This window comes from Oncorhynchus tshawytscha, linkage group LG08, assembly GCF_018296145.1.
Source record: "Oncorhynchus tshawytscha isolate Ot180627B linkage group LG08, Otsh_v2.0, whole genome shotgun sequence".
In the NCBI taxonomy this organism is placed as follows: Eukaryota; Metazoa; Chordata; class Actinopteri; order Salmoniformes; family Salmonidae; genus Oncorhynchus; species Oncorhynchus tshawytscha.
The window spans coordinates 29,519,678-29,539,034 of NC_056436.1; the positions used below are offsets into that span (position 1 = coordinate 29,519,678).

Here is a 19,357-nt window from a genome sequence, read left to right on the forward strand (position 1 = left end):
TTTTTACGTCTTCCATTGAAGCATGTTTCACGTAATCTTGGCAGAGGGCTCCTCAAATAGCTTTTCATTCACCCATAACATGACGGGCCGGGAATCCTCCCAACTCCTTGAAGTAGTAATGATGACATCAAACGTACAGAATGAGCTGCCCCCTCCACCCCCTGATCCAAATGCTGTGAGGAAATAGTTTGCGATTGGGAGCGAAACATCTGGCCTGGCCCAGGAAGTGAAGTGAGGCAGGATGGGTGCTGGCCTGGTGTAACACACTCAGGAACGGGGAAAAAAACCCATAATGGCCTGGACTGGGCTGGCCACAGCACCGCCATGCACCTCTCCTCTGATTGATGACTGATACAAGCACATCTTGTTTCCCCAATGTCATTTCCTACAGAGAGGGTCTCTAGTAGTGTCGGGAACTACTGGGTCAACAGCTGTCAGCTAGGTGCATGTGGTGCATATTTCTCCTTTTCACTAAGTGTCTTGTTACGCTGGCAGCAGGAATGTGGTTTGCATGCTGAGTCTTGAGCTGTTCAGAACACCTGAGGCGCTGTGTGTGTTTTAAGATAGTTCCGATGGAGTCAGAGGATCAGGTGTAAAAATAGGTGTTATTTAGACTGGATCTAATGATTTATGTACAAAATATACAAATACAGAAAAGTTATGAAAAATGGTTGACAACAATAATGAACTTGAAAAAAAAACTTACTTGGCCAATAGTTAAATTATCTCGACTCGATGACTTTGGCAAAAAAAACTCATACACGGGGCTAATCGCTGATAACCTCATCTGAGTATGGCAGAAAGTAACAGCATGTTACCTAGACAAGCAGCTTAAAGAGGGTTTTCCATCCTCTCTGGCTCTCCAACAATGAGGAGCATGGGTATCCTAAAAGGACCTACCCTCACCTGACATAAACCATTCACACTTTAAATTGCTGAGAATTCTCAATTCCACGATACAATGAAGTTGTATTAGCATAAACATGAGCGTAAATGATAAACAATGAAAACACCCTGAAAAGGGAGAAACAGATTATTGGTAGGTGTGCATCCTGTAGCTAAAGCTAACCTTGGCTGGCTGGTGTGCACTCACATAGGAAGCTACTCAAGACAGTTCACACAGCGATGGTAAGTAGCAAGTTGGCTAATCCAAACCAAATAAATACAATGCTAAGCATTTCTAAATAAATGCTAAAGGTAATTTGACTCTCTGGTGTTTGTTCAGTCAATATATCAAGCATAATGTTTGATGGGACTAGCGATAGCACATTCCTAGTTACTTTCACGAGCAATGTTTGTACCAAACAATCAGTCCCTTTGTTTGGGGAGAAATGGACGTTGCATGACACATATTCACTGTGTGTTTGTGTTCGTTTGTGCCCGACTGAAGGTGTGTGTGTCTGGAAACCACATACAGTCCCTTCAGAAAGTATTCATACCCCTTGACTTATTCAAAAATGTTACAGCCTGAATTTAAAATTGATTAAACATACAGTTGAAGTCCGAAGTTTACATGCACTTAGGTTGGAGTCATTAAAACTTGTTTTTCAACCACTCCACAAATTTCTTGTTAACAAACTATAGTTTTAGCAAGTCGGTCAGGACATCTACTTTGTGCATGACACAAGTAATTTTTTCAACAATTGTTTACAGACTGATTATTTCACTTATAATTCACTGTATCACAATTCCAGTGGGTCAGAAGTTTACATACACTAAGTTGACTGTCCCTTTAAACAGCTTGGACAATTCCAGAAGATGATGTCATGGCTTTAGAAGCTTCTGATAGGCTAATTGACATAATTTGAGTCAGTTGGAGGTGTACCTGTGGATGTATTTCAAGGCCTACCTTCAAACTCAGTGCCTCTTTGGTTGATATCATGGGTAAAATCAAAATAAATCAGCCAAGAACTCAGAAACAAAATTGTAGACCTCAACAAGTCTGGTTCATCATTGCGAGCAATTTCCAAATGCCTGAAGATACCACGATCATCTGTACAAACAATAGTACGCAAGTATAAACACCATGGGACCACGCAGCTGTCATACCGCTCAGGAAGGAGACGTGTTCTGTCTCCTAGAGATGAAAGTACTTTGGTGCAAAAAGTGCAAATCAATCCCAGAACAACAGCAAGGACCTTGTGAAGATGCTGGAGGAAACGAAACAGGTACAAAAGGATCTATATCCACAGTAAAACGAGTCCTAAATTGACATAACCTGAAAGGCCGCTCAGCAAGGAAGAAGCCACTGCTCAGAAACCGCGATAAAAAAAGCCAGACTACGGTTTGCAACTGCACATGAGGACAAAGATCGTACTTTTTGAAGAAATGTCATCTGGTCTGACGAAACAAAAATAGAACTGTTTGGCCATAATGACCGTCATTATGTTTGGAGGAAAAAGGGGGAGGCTTGCAAGCCGAAGAACACCTTCCCAACCATGAAGCATGGGGGTGGCAGCATCATGTTGTGGGGGTGCTTTGCTGCAGGAGGGACTGGTGACTTCACAAAACAGATGGCATCATCAGGTAGGAAAATTATGTGGATATATTGAAGCAACATCTCAAGACATCAGTCAGGAAGTTAAAGCTTGGTCGCAAATGGGTCTTCCAAATGGACAATGACCCCAAGCATACTTCCAAAGTTGTGGCAAAATGGCTTAAGGACAACAAAGTCAAGTTTTTGGAGTTGCCAACACAATTCCCTGACCTCAATCCTATAGAAAATGTGTAGGCAGAAATGAATAAGCGTGTGCGAGCAAGGAAGCCTACAAACCTGACTCAGTTACACCAGCTCTGTCAGGAGGAATGGGCCAAAATTCACCCAACTTATTGTGGGAAGCTTGTGGAAGGCTACTCAAAACATTTGACCCAAGTTAAACAATTTAAAGGCAATGTTACCAAATACTAATTGAGTGTATGTAAACTTCTGACCCACTGGGAATGTGATGAAAGAAATTAAAGCTGAAATAAATCATTCTTTCTACTATTATTCTGACATTTCACATTCTTAAAATAAAGTGGTGATCCTAGCTCACCTAAGACAGGGAATTCTTACTAGGATTAATTGTCAGGTGTATGTAAGTTGTATGTAAACTTCCGACTTCAACTGTATGTTTTCTCTCACCCATATACACACAATACCCTATGAAAACAAAGTGAAAACATGTTTTCTGAATTATTTGCTAATTTATTGAAAATTAAATACAGAAATATCTCATTTACATAGGTATTCAAACCCCCGAGTCAATACTGAATAGAAATACCTTTGGTGGCGATTACAGCTTTGAGACGTCTTTATCAGCTTTGCACATCTGGGTTAGGGAATTTTTTTCCATTCTTCCTTGCAGAATTTCTCAAGCTAGGTTAAGTTAGATGTGGAGCGGCGGTGAACAGCAATCTTCAAGTCTTTCCACTGATTTTCAATGGGATTCAAGTCTGGGTTTTGGCCTGGCCACTCAAGGACAATCATGGTGATCCAGTTGAAACAACGGAATCACTACAAAAGAGACTGAAACACCTACAGTATATGACAGAGAGACACATATGCATCTCAACGCTGTCACTTTGAGCAACTATTTGCACAAGAAATTGATTACACGAGGTCTTAGTATCCAGAAGGCACCCACAATTGGCAGAGAGATTGAGAATTTCTGTGACCAGTGGTGCCAAATTATGAAAAAATTCTCATTTGATCTCATGGCTCTCATTATCCAGGAAATAGCTGAGCAACTGGGTGGAATACGTGAGAAGATACAAGCAGTGAGATTACAACTGCACTGAGACTTTGGGAGCTATTTTGTCTCATAAATGATAAGATTCCAAATGTAAATGTGTCAAGTATGGGTGAGACGACTGTTCAGACTATGGGTGACACAATGGAGAATGACATTCCCCACAGAACGAATACCCATTTTCGAGTCAAAACCACCATGTAACAATGGCGCCGGAGAAGAAGGCTGATTTAGTTCTTTTGTTTGTTTATTTGAGTTGTTTGTAACTTATTTTTTTACTTATTTTGTACATAATGTTGCCGCTACTGACTCTTATGAACGAAAATAACTTCTGGACATCAGGACTGCAATAACTCACCACGGACTGGCAGAATCCTTTCTTTCCTTTAACGAGTCTGACGAGCCCAACGCGAATGATATACTGCTTTCTCAGGAACAGGCTCAGATTCCCGTGATGTGCGTGAAGAGGAGGCAGAGAAAAAGGGGCTGGAGGGTGGGCTGCCTTCTGAGAATTCGTAGGCGATCGAATAAACCCCCACTTCCTTAATTTCTGCTAGCAAACTTGCAATCTTTGGAGAATAAAATCGATGACCTACGCAGAGATTAAACTACCAACAGGACATTCAAAACTGTAATATCTTATGCTTCACGGAGTCGTGGCTGAACGACGACAGTCAACATACAGCTGGCTGGTTATGCTCTGTACCGGCAGGATAGAACAGTGGCGTCTGGTAAGACAAGGGGTGGCGGACTATGTATTTTTGTAAATAACAGCTGGTGCATGATATCTAAGGAAGTCTCAAGGTATTGCTCGCCTGAGGTAGAGTATCTCATGATAAGCTGTAGACCACACTATCTACCTAGAGAGTTTTCATCTGTATTTTTTGTAGATGTTTACTTACCACCACAGACTGAGGCTGGCGCTAAGACAGCATTGAATGAGCTGTATTCCTCCATAAGCAAACAAGAAAACGCTCACCCAGAGGCAGTGCTCCTAGTATCCGGGGGCTTTAATGAAGGGAAACTTAAATCCATTTTACCAAATTTCTATCAGCATGTTAAATTTGCAACCAGAGGGAAAAAACTCTGGACCACCTTTACTCCACACACAGAGACGCATAGAAAGCTGGCCCTTGCCCTCCATTTGGCAAATCTGACCATAATTCTATCCTTCTGACTCCTGCTTACAAGCAAAATTTTAATCAGGCAGCACCAGTGACTAGATCAATAAAAAAGTGGTCAGATGTTCCGTGATTCCTCTGATGGCATTGAGGAGTACACCACATCAGTCATTGGCTTCATTGATAACTCGATCGATGACGTCATCCCCACAGTGACCCTACGTACATACCCCAACCAGAAGCCATGGATTACAGGCAACATCCGCACTGAGCTAAAGGCTAGAGCTGCCGCTTTCAAGGAGCGGGACTCTAACCCGGAAGCTTATAAGAAATCCTGCTATGCCCTCCGACAAACCATCAAACAGGCAAAGCATCAATACAGGACTAAGATCAAATCGTAATAAACTGGCTCTGACTCTCGTCGGATGTGACAGGGCTTGCAAACCATTACAGACTATAATGGGAAGCACAGCCGAGAGCTGCCCAGTGACACGAGCCTACCAGACGAGCTAAACTACTTCTATGCACGCTTCGAAGCAAATAACACTGAAACATGCATGAGAGCACCAGCTGTTCCGGAAGACTGTGTGATCACGCTCTCCGCAACCGATGTGAGTAAGACCTTTAAACAGATCAACATTCACAAGGCCACAGGGCCAGACGGATTACTAGGACATGTACTGCGAGCATGCGCTGACCAACTGGCAAGTCTTTTCACTGACATTTTCAACCTCTCTCTGCCCGAGTCTGTAATACCAACATGTTTTAAGCAGACCACCATAGTCCCTGTGCCCAAGAACACTAAGGTAACCTGCCTAAATGACTACCGACCCGTAGTACTCACGTCTGTAGCCATGAAGTGCTTTGAAAGGCTGGTCACGGCTCACATCAACACCATTATCCCAGAAACCCTAGACCCACTCCAATTTGCGTACTGCCCTAACAGATCCACAGATGATGCAATCTCTATTGCACTCCACACTGCCCCTTCCCATCTGGACAAAAGGAACACCAATGTGAGAATGCTATTCATTGACTACAGCTCAACATCATAGTGCGCTCAAAGCTCATCAATAAGCTAAGGACCCTGGGACAGAACACCTCCCTCTGCAACTGGATCCTGGACTTCTTGACGGGTTGCCCCCAGGTGGTAAGGGTAGGTAACAACACATCCGCCACACTGATCCTCAACACAGGGGCCCCACAGGGGTGCCTGCTCAGTCCCCTCCTGTACTCCCTGTTCACTCATGACTGCACGGCTAGGCACGACTCCGACACCATCATTATGTTTGCCACTGTTGTGTCATCGGCAAACATAATGATCACAGACAACGACGAGACAGCCTATAGGGAGGAGGTTAGAGACCTGGCCGTGTGGTGCCAGGACAACAACATCTCCCTCAACATGATCATGACAAAGAGATGATTGTGGACTATAGGAAAAAGAGGACCGAGCATTCCCCCATTCTCATCAAAGGGGCTGCAGTGGAGCAGGTTGAGAACTTCAAGTTCCTTGGTGGCCACATCACCGACAAACTAACATTGTCCAAGCACACCAAGGCAGTCGTGAAGAGGGCACGAGAAAACCTATTCCCACCCAGGAGACTTTAAAGATTTTGCATGGGTCCTCAGATCCTCAAAAGGTTTTACAGCTGCACCATCGAGAGCATCTTGACTGGTTGCATCACTGCCTGGTATGGCAAATGCTCTGCCTCCGACCGCAAGGCACTACAGAGGGTAGTGCGAACGACCCAGTACATTACTGAGACCAAGCTTCCTACCATCCAGTACCTCTATACCAGGCGGTGTCAGAGGAAGGCCATAAAAATTGTCAAAGATTCCAGCCACCCTAGTACGAGACTGTTCTCTCCGCTACCGCACGGCAAGCGGTACCGGAGTGCCAGTCTAGGTCCAAGAGGTTTGGACATAAGACTCCTGAACATCTAATCAAATGGCTACCCAGACTATTTGCATTGCCTTCCCCCTCCTTTACCATGCTGATACACTCCGTTGTTATCATCTATGCATAGTTAATAACTATACCTAAATGTACATATTACCTCAACTAACTGGTGCCCCAGGAACATTGACTCTGTACTGGTACCCCCCTGTATATAGTTTCACTATTGTTATTTTACTGCTGCTCTTTAATTACTTGTTACTTTTATTTCTTATTCTTATCTGTATTTTTTGTTAAACTGCATTGTTGGTTAGGGGCTCATAAGTAAGCATTTCACTGTAAGGTTGTATACGGCGCATGTGACTAATACAATTTGATTTGATTAGATATGATTTTTTCTGCCCAGATACAGAAATCCATCCCTAGAAACAAACTGCAGATTGGTGGAAAAAGATGTGTCTCAGATTTTGAATAAGAAATGAGAATACAGAGTCTACAAGTATCTCCTTAAAGAACAGAGACAAGCGTTGGATGTTTAAGAAATGATTCCACTTTGATAGTGTGTAATGTCGGGCGGAGTTGTGGTGTTGTTAAACCGTGATGACTATGTGAATGAGATCTGGGGACAATTGAACAACATCACTTTCTATCAGAAATTGTCACGTGACCACTGTTCAAAGATGAGATCACTGCAAGCTGAAGTCTCTTGTGGAAAGTGGAAACGTTCCAATCAGGAACATTATTTATGCTTTACCAAAAATCCACAGACGACTGGATAAGCCACCAAGGAGACCTTCAGCCTCATTGACTGAAAATATCTCTGCTTTTGTAGATATCGTTCTAAAACCCAATGTGGTGTCACTCCCAGCATATGTACGCGCTTCTACGGACATGATTAACACCCTCAAGTCATTGCACAATATCCATGGGGAGATGCTTATGGCTTGCTTTGATGTTGAATCACACTCCCTAGCACTAACTGTATTGTTAGACTTGCTGAGATTGTTCTGACTAAGAACTTTTTTATGTTTGAAAATGAAATGTTCATTCAACAGAAGGGAACTGCTATGAGTAGTAAAATGGCACCGAATTATGCCGATCTGTATGTGGGGTTGTTTGAGAAGAATGTGATTTTCAGCCCTAACTATCCATTCTTGCTCTATATCAGACTCTGGAAACGCTTCATTTATGATGTATTCCTTCTATTCCAGGGCACAGTAGAGGAACTTTATCTATTCCACTGCTTAATCAATACAAGCAGTGAACATTTGAAATTCCCATTCACCTTTAATGCACATGAAGCAAGTTTTCTGGACATTTTGATTAAGGGGGAGGGGGGCGGGGTATATCATGGATCTATACAGGAAGCCGACGGACAGGAATTCTCAATACAGTCGCATACGCAGGATTTGTAACACACAGAGTGACAATGACAAACAAGCCGACTATCTAGACGAGCATTTCAGACAGCGGGGTTACCCAGAGGAATGGCTGCAGGACGCAAGGGAACGTTGTAAAAATATGACCCAGGATGACAGCCTCACGCCCAAACCTCCCCACCTTCCTGACCAACACGTTCAATGCTTCCTTCACTTGATAAACAGTTCAACCACATCATTAAAAAACACAGGCACATCTTGCGCACTGATCTACAACTGGAAGAGACGTTTAAAGAACCCCCACGGGTTATCTTCAGACTCGCCCCCAACATCAGTCAAATGGTGGTGAGGTCTGATCTTCCACCAGAGCCACATGGTACCTTTCTAGACAAGTGCTGGACAGTAACTATAGATGTGGCGGATGTACCCAGTGTAACTCTATGAACAAATGCACAATGTTCGTAAAGACCATTAAGATTTAAGGGCATCATTATTCTATTAAAAAAAAGTCAAATACCTGATCAAGTGTATTTTTGGTCTATGCTATGTAGGAAAAACAAAACTAGCTCTGAAAACAAGGATAGCAGAACACAGGAGTAATATCAGGACCCTTGACCAGAGAAACCCTGTGGCTGCGCATTTCATGGAGGCTCGTCACAACATTAGCTCTTTGAGACACATTGGCATCGAACATGGTAAGTCTCCTAGGAGGGGGGAGATACTGATAATCTATTGTTGAGAAGAGAATTGTATTGGATTCACCGGTTTTGTACAATGTCTCCTAGAGGTTTGATATCAGACCATTTCTTATATGAATATGGCACTTTGATTTGTCTTGCCTTCCAGTTTACCCACTTGGTCATTTTGTAAATATATATTATTTTCTGGAACTACTACATGTACCCATCTCATTGTTATTAAATTATTAGATAAACTATTTGTTTTGGCACCCACCATGCGTCATGTCTGCAATGGTCATGTGAAGTGAAATGTGGATATTTTGGGATGTGAGCACTCAGTTTGTTTGACATGACGAAGATCCGTTTCAGATTGAATCAGTGTCAATAAATCTGTGAATTGGGAGGTTTAACAGTGTACAGGCCTTGTTCTATATCATTCAAGGACTTTCAAATTCTTGTTCTGGAGCCATTGCAGCTTTGCTTTGGCTGTATGCTTGGGATCATTGTTTTGTTGGAACGTACATTTTCAGTCTAGGGTCATTGGCACTCTGGGGTAGGGTCTCATCAAGGATTTGCCTATATTTGGCTCCATTCATTGTTCCCTCTATCATTACCAGTCTCCCTGTCCTTGCCACTGATAAGCATCACTATCCACCACCATGCTTCCCAGTAGTGATGGTGTTAAACAGGTGATGAGCTGTGCCTGGTTTTCTCCAGACATAGTGCTTTGCATTCAGGCCAAAGAGTCAAATGTCTGTCTCATCAGACCACAGAATCTTTTGCCTCATGCTATGAGTCTTTCACGTGCCTTTTTGCAAACTCCAGGCATGCTGTCATGTGACTTCATCTCAAGAGTGGCTTCCGTCAGGCTACTCTCCCATGAAGTTCAGAATGGTGTAGTGCTGTAGAAACTGTTGGCCTTCTTGCAGGTTCTCCTCTCTCAGCCAAGGAACTCTGTAGTTCTGTCAAAGTAATCACTGGGTTCTTGGCCACCTCTCTGACCAAGGTCCTTCTTGCCCTGTTGTTCAGTTTGGTTGGACGACCAGCTCTAGGCAGAATCTGGGTAGTTTCTTTTTTTTTTCAATTTCCCAATGATGGAGACCACTGTGTTCTTGGAAACTTTCAACACTCTAGATATTGTTTTATACACTTCCCCAGATATATGCTTCATCACAATCTACAGCCAGTTCCTTGGACTTCATGATATAGTTTCTACTCTGACATGCACTGTCAACTGTGGGACCTTATATAGACAGGTGTTTCATTCTAAATCATGTCCAAACAATTGAATTGGCCACAGGTGGACTCCAATCAAGTTGTAGCGATATCTCAAGGATGATCAAAGGAAATTGGATGCACCTGAGCTCAATTTGGAATGTCACAGCAAAGGGGTGTGAATACTTATGTCTCATCAGACCATTATTACGGAGAATCAGACAAATTATTGCTCTCTTTGCCAGTCACGCTCTGTTAAAGGTCCCCAAATCACACACATCACTGGGTCGCTCGTCTTTTAAGATCGCTGCAGCTAGCAACTTGAACAAGCTGCAACAAATACTCAAACTGGAAAGTTTTATCTCAATCTCTTCATTCAAAGACTCAATAATGGACACTCTTACTAACAGTTGTGGCTGCTTTGAGTGATATATTGTTGTCTCTACCTTCTTACCCTTTGTGTTGTTGACTGTGCCCAACAATGTTTGTACCATGTTTTGTGCTGCTACCATGTTCTTCTGCTGCCATGTTGTGTTACTACCATGCTGTGTTGTCATGTGTTGCTGCCTTGCTATGTTGTTGTCTTAGGGCTCTCTTTATGTAGTGTTGTGTTGTCTCTCTTGTTGTGATGTGTGTCTTGTTCTATATATATATATATATATATATATATATATTTTTTTTTAAATATATATATATATATTTTATAATTGATTATCCCCCATCCCCACAGCAGGCCTTTCCCTTTTTGCCTTTTGGTAGGCCATAATTGCAAATAAGAATTTGTTCTTAACTGACTTACCTAGTTAAATAAAGGTTAAATAAAATAATATTGGCTACTTAGCTTATTCAAGGTTTGTAATTAGCCCAACTCAAATGCTGACAGCACAGGCTTCCCACACAAAGGCAGTGTGGTTGTTTTGTTATTCCACACGGTTTTTCATACTTCTTATAGCTCTGTTTTACACTCGGGCTGATGCCCTCCTGTAAGTCAGACAGGTGCAGATGGATCCAAATGGAAATCATGAGTGTTTTTCACGTAATTGCTGGATGCTAAAAAATGATCACTTTTTTATTTCAGTTAAAATTATTTATTTTTTAATGAAATGAACAATGCATTATGTGGGTTGATTGCTGTAACACAGAATAAACAATGACTAAAAGTCCCACGATGGTAGTGACTGTCCACTCCTGCTTATCACTTATTAACCATTCACATTACTTTACTGTCAGTTGTTGTGTATATTGCATTTGTTTTACTTCATGACTTTACTATTTCATTCCAAGTCATCATCTCATCGTTATAGATCTGCTGTCTGACAAAATTACTACTTTTTAGTTCTTCAAAGTAAATAAGGAATACTTTTATGAACAACTGTCAATCACTTTGATCATGTATTTTCAGGTAGAGATACCTTGAGAAGCGTCAGCTGCTATCTGTATGCCCTCACAATCACGCATTGTTGTCTCTTCCATAGCAGGCGTAAATGATACACAGACCGGACAAGTAGATGCCCAATGGATTATGGTCATTGTAGTTAATTACCACGTTTTATGTGCTAAACCACTTTTTCAGTCAAAAAGCATGCCGAAATCTACCGCTCAGAATCTTTTTAAAACATGACTTACATTTTTTTGTTTTTACATGAACCTAATAAAAATAGTTCTGTAAGAATTAGGTTTGTGCAGTAGGCCTAATACACTACCACAGCATATTGGCTAAATGACTCGCCTGCCAATATCGTTCTTCTCAGACCATATTGTATTTCAAAACTCAAGCTTTATTTCAAAACTCAACAAAATGATTTTTCCTGGTCAGATCTCGATTTTTTTCCCTGAGTTCATTGTTGTCTTGGACGGACTGAAGTCGGAAGTCGGAGATTTCCGAGTTCCAAGCTGTTTTGAACACAACATTAGGCTCAGCAAGCAGAGGGAGAGAGCTGCAGAGGGTCTGCCTCTCACATTCCCTGCTCTCTCCTTCCTTTCCTCAGGTGAGACTGACCAGAGAGAGGGGACACCGTCTTTCACCTGATGGCGAAAGTCGAGTCGCAACTCATCAGCCTCATGCAAAAATTCATGTTGTTCCTATGACCAGAGAAAATGAAATGAAATATAAATATTAAAATACACGATGGGCTACAGTACTACTAATAATAAATACACAAGGCTATCTACAGTACTACTAATAATAAATATGCAGGGCTATCTACAGTACTACTAATAATAACAAATATGCAGGGCTATCTACAGTACTAATAATACATATACAGGGCTATCTACAGTACTAATAATAATACATTCGCAGGGCTATCTACAGTACTAATAATACATATACAGGGCTATCTACAGTACTAATAATAATACATTCGCAGGGCTATCTACAGTACTACTAATAATAAATACACAGGGCTATCTACAGTACTACTAATAATAAATATGCAGGGCTATCTACAGTACTACTAATAATAACAAATATGCAGGGCTATCTACAGTACTAATAATACATATACAGGGCTATCTACAGTACTAATAATAATACATTCGCAGGGCTATCTACAGTACTAATAATACATATACAGGGCTATCTACAGTACTAATAATAATACATTCGCAGGGCTATCTACAGTACTACTAATAATACATACACAGGGCTATCTACAGTACTACTAATAATAAATATGCAGGGCTATCTACAGTACTACTAATAATAACAAATATGCAGGGCTATCTACAGTACTAATAATACATATACAGGGCTATCTACAGTACTAATAATAATACATTCGCAGGGCTATCTACAGTAGTAATAATAATACATTCGCAGGGCTATCTACAGTACTAATAATAATACATTCGCAGGGCTATCTATAGTACTACTAATAATAATACATTCGCAGGGCTATCTACAGTACTACTAATAATAACAAATATGCAGGGCTATCTACAGTACTAATAATACATATACAGGGCTATCTACAGTACTAATAATAATACATTCGCAGGGCTATCTACAGTACTAATAATACATATACAGGGCTATCTACAGTACTAATAATAATATACAGGGCTATCTACAGTACTACTAATAATAATACACAGGGCTATCTACAGTACTACTAATAATAAATACTACTAATAATAAATATGCAGCTATCTACAGTACTACTAATAATAACAAATATGCAGGGCTATCTACAGTACTAATAATACATATACAGGGCTATCTACAGTACTAATAATAATACATTCGCAGGGCTATCTATAGTACTACTAATAATAATACATTCGCAGGGCTATCTACAGTACTAATAATAATACATTCGCAGGGCTATCTATAGTACTAATAATACATATACAGGGCTATCTACAGTACTAATAATACATATACAGGGCTATCTACAGTAGTAATAATAATACATTCGCAGGGCTATCTACAGTACTAATAATAATACATTCGCAGGGCTATCTATAGTACTAATAATAATACATTCGCAGGGCTATCTACAGTACTAATAATAATACATTCGCAGGGCTATCTACAGTACTAATAATAATACATTCGCAGGGCTATCTATAGTACTGCTAATAACAAACACGCAGGGCTATCTATAGTACTGCTAATAACAAACACGCAGGGCTATCTTGTAAGCGTCGTGTGTATAGGTGGCAGGGAAGTCAGGCGCATCAAACTGAGTGTAAGGCCGTAGGGAGACCGGGCAAAGGGAGGACAGGACTTAGAAAAACGATCCACAACGACCAGGATCGTGGTGTTACCCTGTGAAGGTGGAAGATCAGTTAAAAACTCCACCGACAGGTGCGACCACGGCCGTTGTGGAACGGGTAAGGGTTGTAACTTACCTCTGGGCAGGTGTCTAGGAGCTTTGCACTGGGCGCACACTGAGCAGGAGGAAACATAAATCCTCACGTCCTTAGCTAAAGTGGGTTACCAGTACCTCCCATCAAGACAGCGCACCGTCTGACCTATCCCAGGATGAACAGAGGAGGGTGAGGTGTGGGCCCAATAGATCAGTCGGTCGTGGACAGCAGACGGAACATACAGATGCTCAGCTGGACACTGAGGGGGAGAGGGCTCTGCACGTGACGCCCGCTCAATGTCCATGTCCAGCTCCCACACTACTGGCGCCACCAAACACCAAACCGGCATCCTTCTTCTTCACAAAAAATAAACTCGAGGAGACGGGTGAAATGGAGGGCTGAATGTACCCCTGACGCAGGGATTCGGAGACATATGTCTCCATAGCCACCGTCTCCGCTTGTGACAGGGGATACACATGACTCCTGGGAAATGGGGTGGTAATTGAGTCGCCTTCTTTTTACAGAAGGCGAGAGTCAAATCGGCATATTCTGGGGGAATGCGCACGGTGGAGACCTGGTCTGGACTTTCCACCGTAGTAGCACCAACGGAAACCCCTAAACACCTACCTGAGCGCTCTCGCGACCACCCCATGAGAGCCTTCCGTGGCCAAGAAACAGTGGGGTTATGACAAGCTAACCAGGGTAGGCCTAGCACCACAGAATACGCAGGAGAATCAATAAGGAAAATACTAATATTTTCCTTGCGACCCCCCTGCGTTACCATACACGAAGGAGCGGTGGCCTCCCTGATAAACCCTGACCCTAATGGTCAACTATCTAAGACATGAACGGGGAAAGGCATATCCACAGGAACAATGGGGATCCCTAAACTATGAGCTAAACTTTTATTCATGAAATTCCCAGCTGTGCCTGAATCTACTAGCGCGGGGAAATACTGGGAACGCGGGGAAAATTCAGGAAAGTGACAGAGACAAACATATGTGCAACAGAGGGCTCTGGATGAGAATGGTGCATACTCACCTGGGGTGACGCCAGAGTGCCCTGCCTGCTGCCTTGATTCCCAGAGGAACCAACCCGGCACCGACCAGCAATGTGACCTCTGCGACCACATATGGTGCTCGAGCGGGAACCCCCTCAGGTCTCCCTGCGCACCATCCCTCCCAACTCCATGGGTACAGGAGAGAGTGTGCGGGAGGATGGAACAACCAGACCCCAATCTAGACGTCCACGAGTAGCCAGCATGTTGCCCAGCCTGATGTACATGTCGAATACTGTCCTGAAATGGCGGGTGAACTCCTCAAAATGGTCCAACGCCGCATCCTCTTCTCCACACACAGCGCTGGCCCAGCCCAGGGCTTTCCCGGTGAGGCACGAGACGAGGGCGTAACTCTTCTCACGGTCCGATGGAGCTGGATGGACCGTGCCCAGATACAAGCTTAGTTTGAGGAGAAAACCCTGGCAGCCGGCAGTATCTCTGTCGTACCCCTTAGGCAGGGATAAATGGATCCTGCTGGGTTCAGGCGGGGAAAGGGCGCTCAGGGGAGACCCCGGTTGTGCTGGTGGAGGCGCTGGAAAAACTCCCTGTCTCTCCCAGCGGTCCATATTCTGGACAACGCAATCCATGGCGGCCCTCAGATTGTTAATTATCTTTTTTGTTTGCATCCACTGTGTCTTTGTGAGACGTGGAGTAGGTGAACGGATGATCTCCACATTTGTGGTTCCGACCATGAAGCATGGAGGAGGAGGTGTGATGGTGTGGGGGTGCTTTGCTGGTGACACTGTCAAGGATTTATTTAGAATTCAAGGCACACTTAACCAGCATAGCTACCACAGCCTTCTGCAGCGATACGCCATCCCATCTGGTTTGTGCTTAGTGGAACTATCATTTGTTTTTCAACAGGACAATGACCCAAAACACACCTCCAGTCTGTGTAAGGGCTACTTGACCAAGGAGAGTGATGGAATGCTGCGTCAGTTGACCTGGCCTCCACAATCACCCGACCTCAACCCAATTGAGATAGTTTGGGATGAGTTGGACCGCAGAGTGAAGGAAAAGCAGCCAACAAGTGCTCAGCTTATGTGGGAACTCCTTCAAGACTGTTGGAAAAGCATTCCATGAAGCTGGTTGAGAGAATGCCAAGAGTGTGCAAAGCTGTCATCAAGGCAAAGGGTGGCTACTTTGAAGAATCTCAAATGTAAAATATATTTTGATTTGTTTAACACTTTTTTGCTTACTACATGATTCCATATGTTTTATTTTTTATTTTTGATGACTTCACTATTATTCTACAATGTAGAAATTGTAAAAAATTAAGAAAAACCTTTTCATGAGTAGGTGACTTTTGACTGGTACTGTATATATTTATTTAGTATTTTTATTAATTATATTTTTTTTAATGAATTTTTCAGGGGGTGCTGCATCATTCTCAGCATCACTACTTAGCGTGGCTATGGTTGTGATAGTGCATGCGATGCAACAACAGCCCAAGTGCTTGAAAGAAGGTGGCCAGGAGGAATGTCCAGAATATTTTGATCTAATATCCCTAATGGGTTGATGTTGATAATTTCTTCTTGTCTGCTTGATTTACAGCAGGGTCTCGTTAGATTTAACAGAGAAAGCATGAAGGTATTGTGTTCATGTTTTCATGTGTTTTTGTGCCTGGGATTGGACATTGAGTCTACTGTGCGCAGTTGTGTAGGATAGACTATTGTGCAACACCCAACACTATTCCTATACATTGTTCTGGATATAATGAGAACAAATTACACAGCCTAGTGTGCTTATTCACAATATGATCTGTTAATGAAAAAACATGACAAATGCATTTTGTTTTCCATGTTAGACCTGCAATTTTAAAACAATACAAGGGGCCGCCAACTTGAACTTGAATTTGGAGCTCAGAAATGTAATTACTAGAATAGGCCTACCTTGAAAATCAGACATCTCCTAAATTTGGTGCTTGAAAAGTCCTTGTAATTATTGTAGCCAATTTATAAGTTCTCCTGCTTCTTTATAATTATCCGTGATTTCATTTTTGATCTGTTTTTGTGAGAGATGTGACCCCTTTTGTTTGTTTACCGTCACTTCAATGGAAGGGTGATGATCTATGATCTGTTGCGGTAAAACCACGTGTGGTTATTATTAGGACGACAACATCTAATGTTGGCTTCAACTTGACTTTCCATACAAATCCTTCCAATAAAAAGGGAACATGGTTTCTCCTGGTTTTTGGTCACTTTCTCATTATAAAAACAGCAACAGTGAGATTCAAATGGTGAGATTAATGCTACCGCGCTATTCACTACTTTATTATGTGTGTCGGCCACATAGGTTACAGAACAATCGCCATTCATGCATCCAATCGATTTAGGCATTGTCCACATTATTCTGAAATATTTTAGAATGTAATAATAATGTGAATATCAATACATTAGCAAGGCCTAAAAATGTACATCTCGAGCATGCAAGCTAACTCCCTTTTACATCAAAAACATACAAAAGCACATCACAGGAGGCCCCTAATATCTAACAGGTACTGTACACATATATACAGTGCACTCAGAAAGTATTCAAACCCCTGGACTTATTCCACGTTTTGTTGTGTTACAGCCTGAATTGGATTCAATGCAACAACAAAAAATCTCACTCATCTACACACAATACCCCATAATGACAATGTGAAAACAGGTTTTTATAATGTTTTACAAATGTATTGAAAATGAAATACAGAGAATTCTCATTTACATGAGTATTCACACCCCTGTTAGAATCACCTTTGCCAGCGATTACAGCTGAGTCTCAATTTTCTTTTTTTATTATTCTTCAAGTTCTTGTCAATTTCGTTGTTGATAATTGCTAGACAGCCGTTTTCAAGTCTTGCCATAGATTTTGAAGCTGACTTATATCAAAACTGTAACTAGGCCACTCGGTAACATTCGATGCCGTCTTGGTAAGCAACTTCAGTGTATATTTTGGCCTTGTATTTTAGGTTATTGTCCTGTTGAAAGGTGAATTTGTCTGAACCAGGCTCAGACTGAACCAGGTATTCATCTCGGATTTTGCCTGTGCTTAGCTCTATTCCGTTTATTTTTAGTCCTTGCCGATGACAAGCATACCGATGCTAGAAAATATGAAGAGTAGTTCTAAGTGATGTGTTGTGATAGATTTGTGGGATACAAAGATGAGGTAGTCATTCAACAATCATGTTAAACACTATTATTGCTCACAGGGAGTCCATGCGACTTATTACGTGACTTGTTAAGCACATTATTAGTCCTGAACTTATTTAGGCCATAACAAAGGGGTTGAATACTTATTGACTCAAGACATGTCAGCATTTAATTTGTTATTCATTTGTAAACATTTAGGCTAGTTACACAACAACATTTGGAAAAAGTCACAGGGTGTGAATACTTTCTGGAGGCACTGTATTTGTCCGTAAATGTACATAGTGAACTCGTACACATTGTAAATAAGTAAATAGATATTTACTAGTCTAATATTTCAGGAAATGACCGACTGCTTGCATGTCAAAATCAGACTGGGAAGAAGTGACGTTTCGCAATCTCCCCCTATCTGCAAGCGTAGCCAATGACATAACACCAACTAATAGGAATACATAAACATTGAATACATATTTCTGCAGTGGCAAGTGGAAACATAACCAACTCTGCTATACACATGCTGCCCTGACTTGCAACAGATGTGAGTAAGTGGATCACTATAGGGCCTAAGTACGATATGATATTCTTGATTCAATTATATAAAAAAAAAACATGGAATCTCATCTATAAAATAAACTAAGTAATGCTATGACCTAAGACAGACATAATGCTGTTTGTCTTTCACACTCTCTCAGACATGCGGTGTTAGGTTTAACATGTTGACCATGTGTAAGTGGATTATACGCTGGTTTTCTGGATGTTGGTCGTGTATGTTTAGTGACTGTTGTTGAGGGAGAGGTTTGAAGGGTCTGGTGTCATCTGTCTCGTTACCAGGACCCAGGTGAGGCGAGGACCAGCCGACTCATCGTCTCCTCAGCAGACTGGGACGTCTCGCACCGTCAAGCGATACCCATCGTCCACTGGCCCCATCACATCCAACGCTCTGCCTAATGGGAACGGACATGACATTGGGAACGCCAATGGACACTCAAGTAACGGCCACAGACCCACCACCAATGGCCACGCCAACAATGCAGTGGCGCCAGCAGGTAATGACCAGAATAAATGTTTCACCCGAGATGATACAACTGTTCTTTATTACTTTATTGCCCTGCTTTGACAAAAAAGAAGCGGGAAAAAGAAGAAAAATGACATGTATGACACAGTGAGTTTCTGTCTTCACTAAATGTAACATTAGATTTGGGGGGAAAAGTGTTGTTGGCTCTGTCCCAGGCTCCTCTCTTCTCCCTCCCTCCCTCCCCTCCCTGTGGTTTTCATCACACGAGCGACAGACGTTTGATATCCCAGCCGTGTGCCTGGGGGGTTAGCCGTC

General features: G+C 42.0%; 1 protein-coding gene across 1 annotated transcript in view; it reads left to right on the top strand.

The window, feature by feature from the left end:
* The window catches only part of LOC112255756 (latent-transforming growth factor beta-binding protein 2), a 141,323-nt gene that overhangs the window by 54,110 nt on the left and 67,856 nt on the right, over positions 1 to 19,357 (top strand). Inside the window, exon 4 of the mRNA XM_042326283.1 lies at positions 18,859 to 19,073. Within this exon, the coding sequence (XP_042182217.1) occupies positions 18,859 to 19,073 (215 nt within the window). The remainder of the gene's footprint in view (positions 1 to 18,858; positions 19,074 to 19,357) is intronic.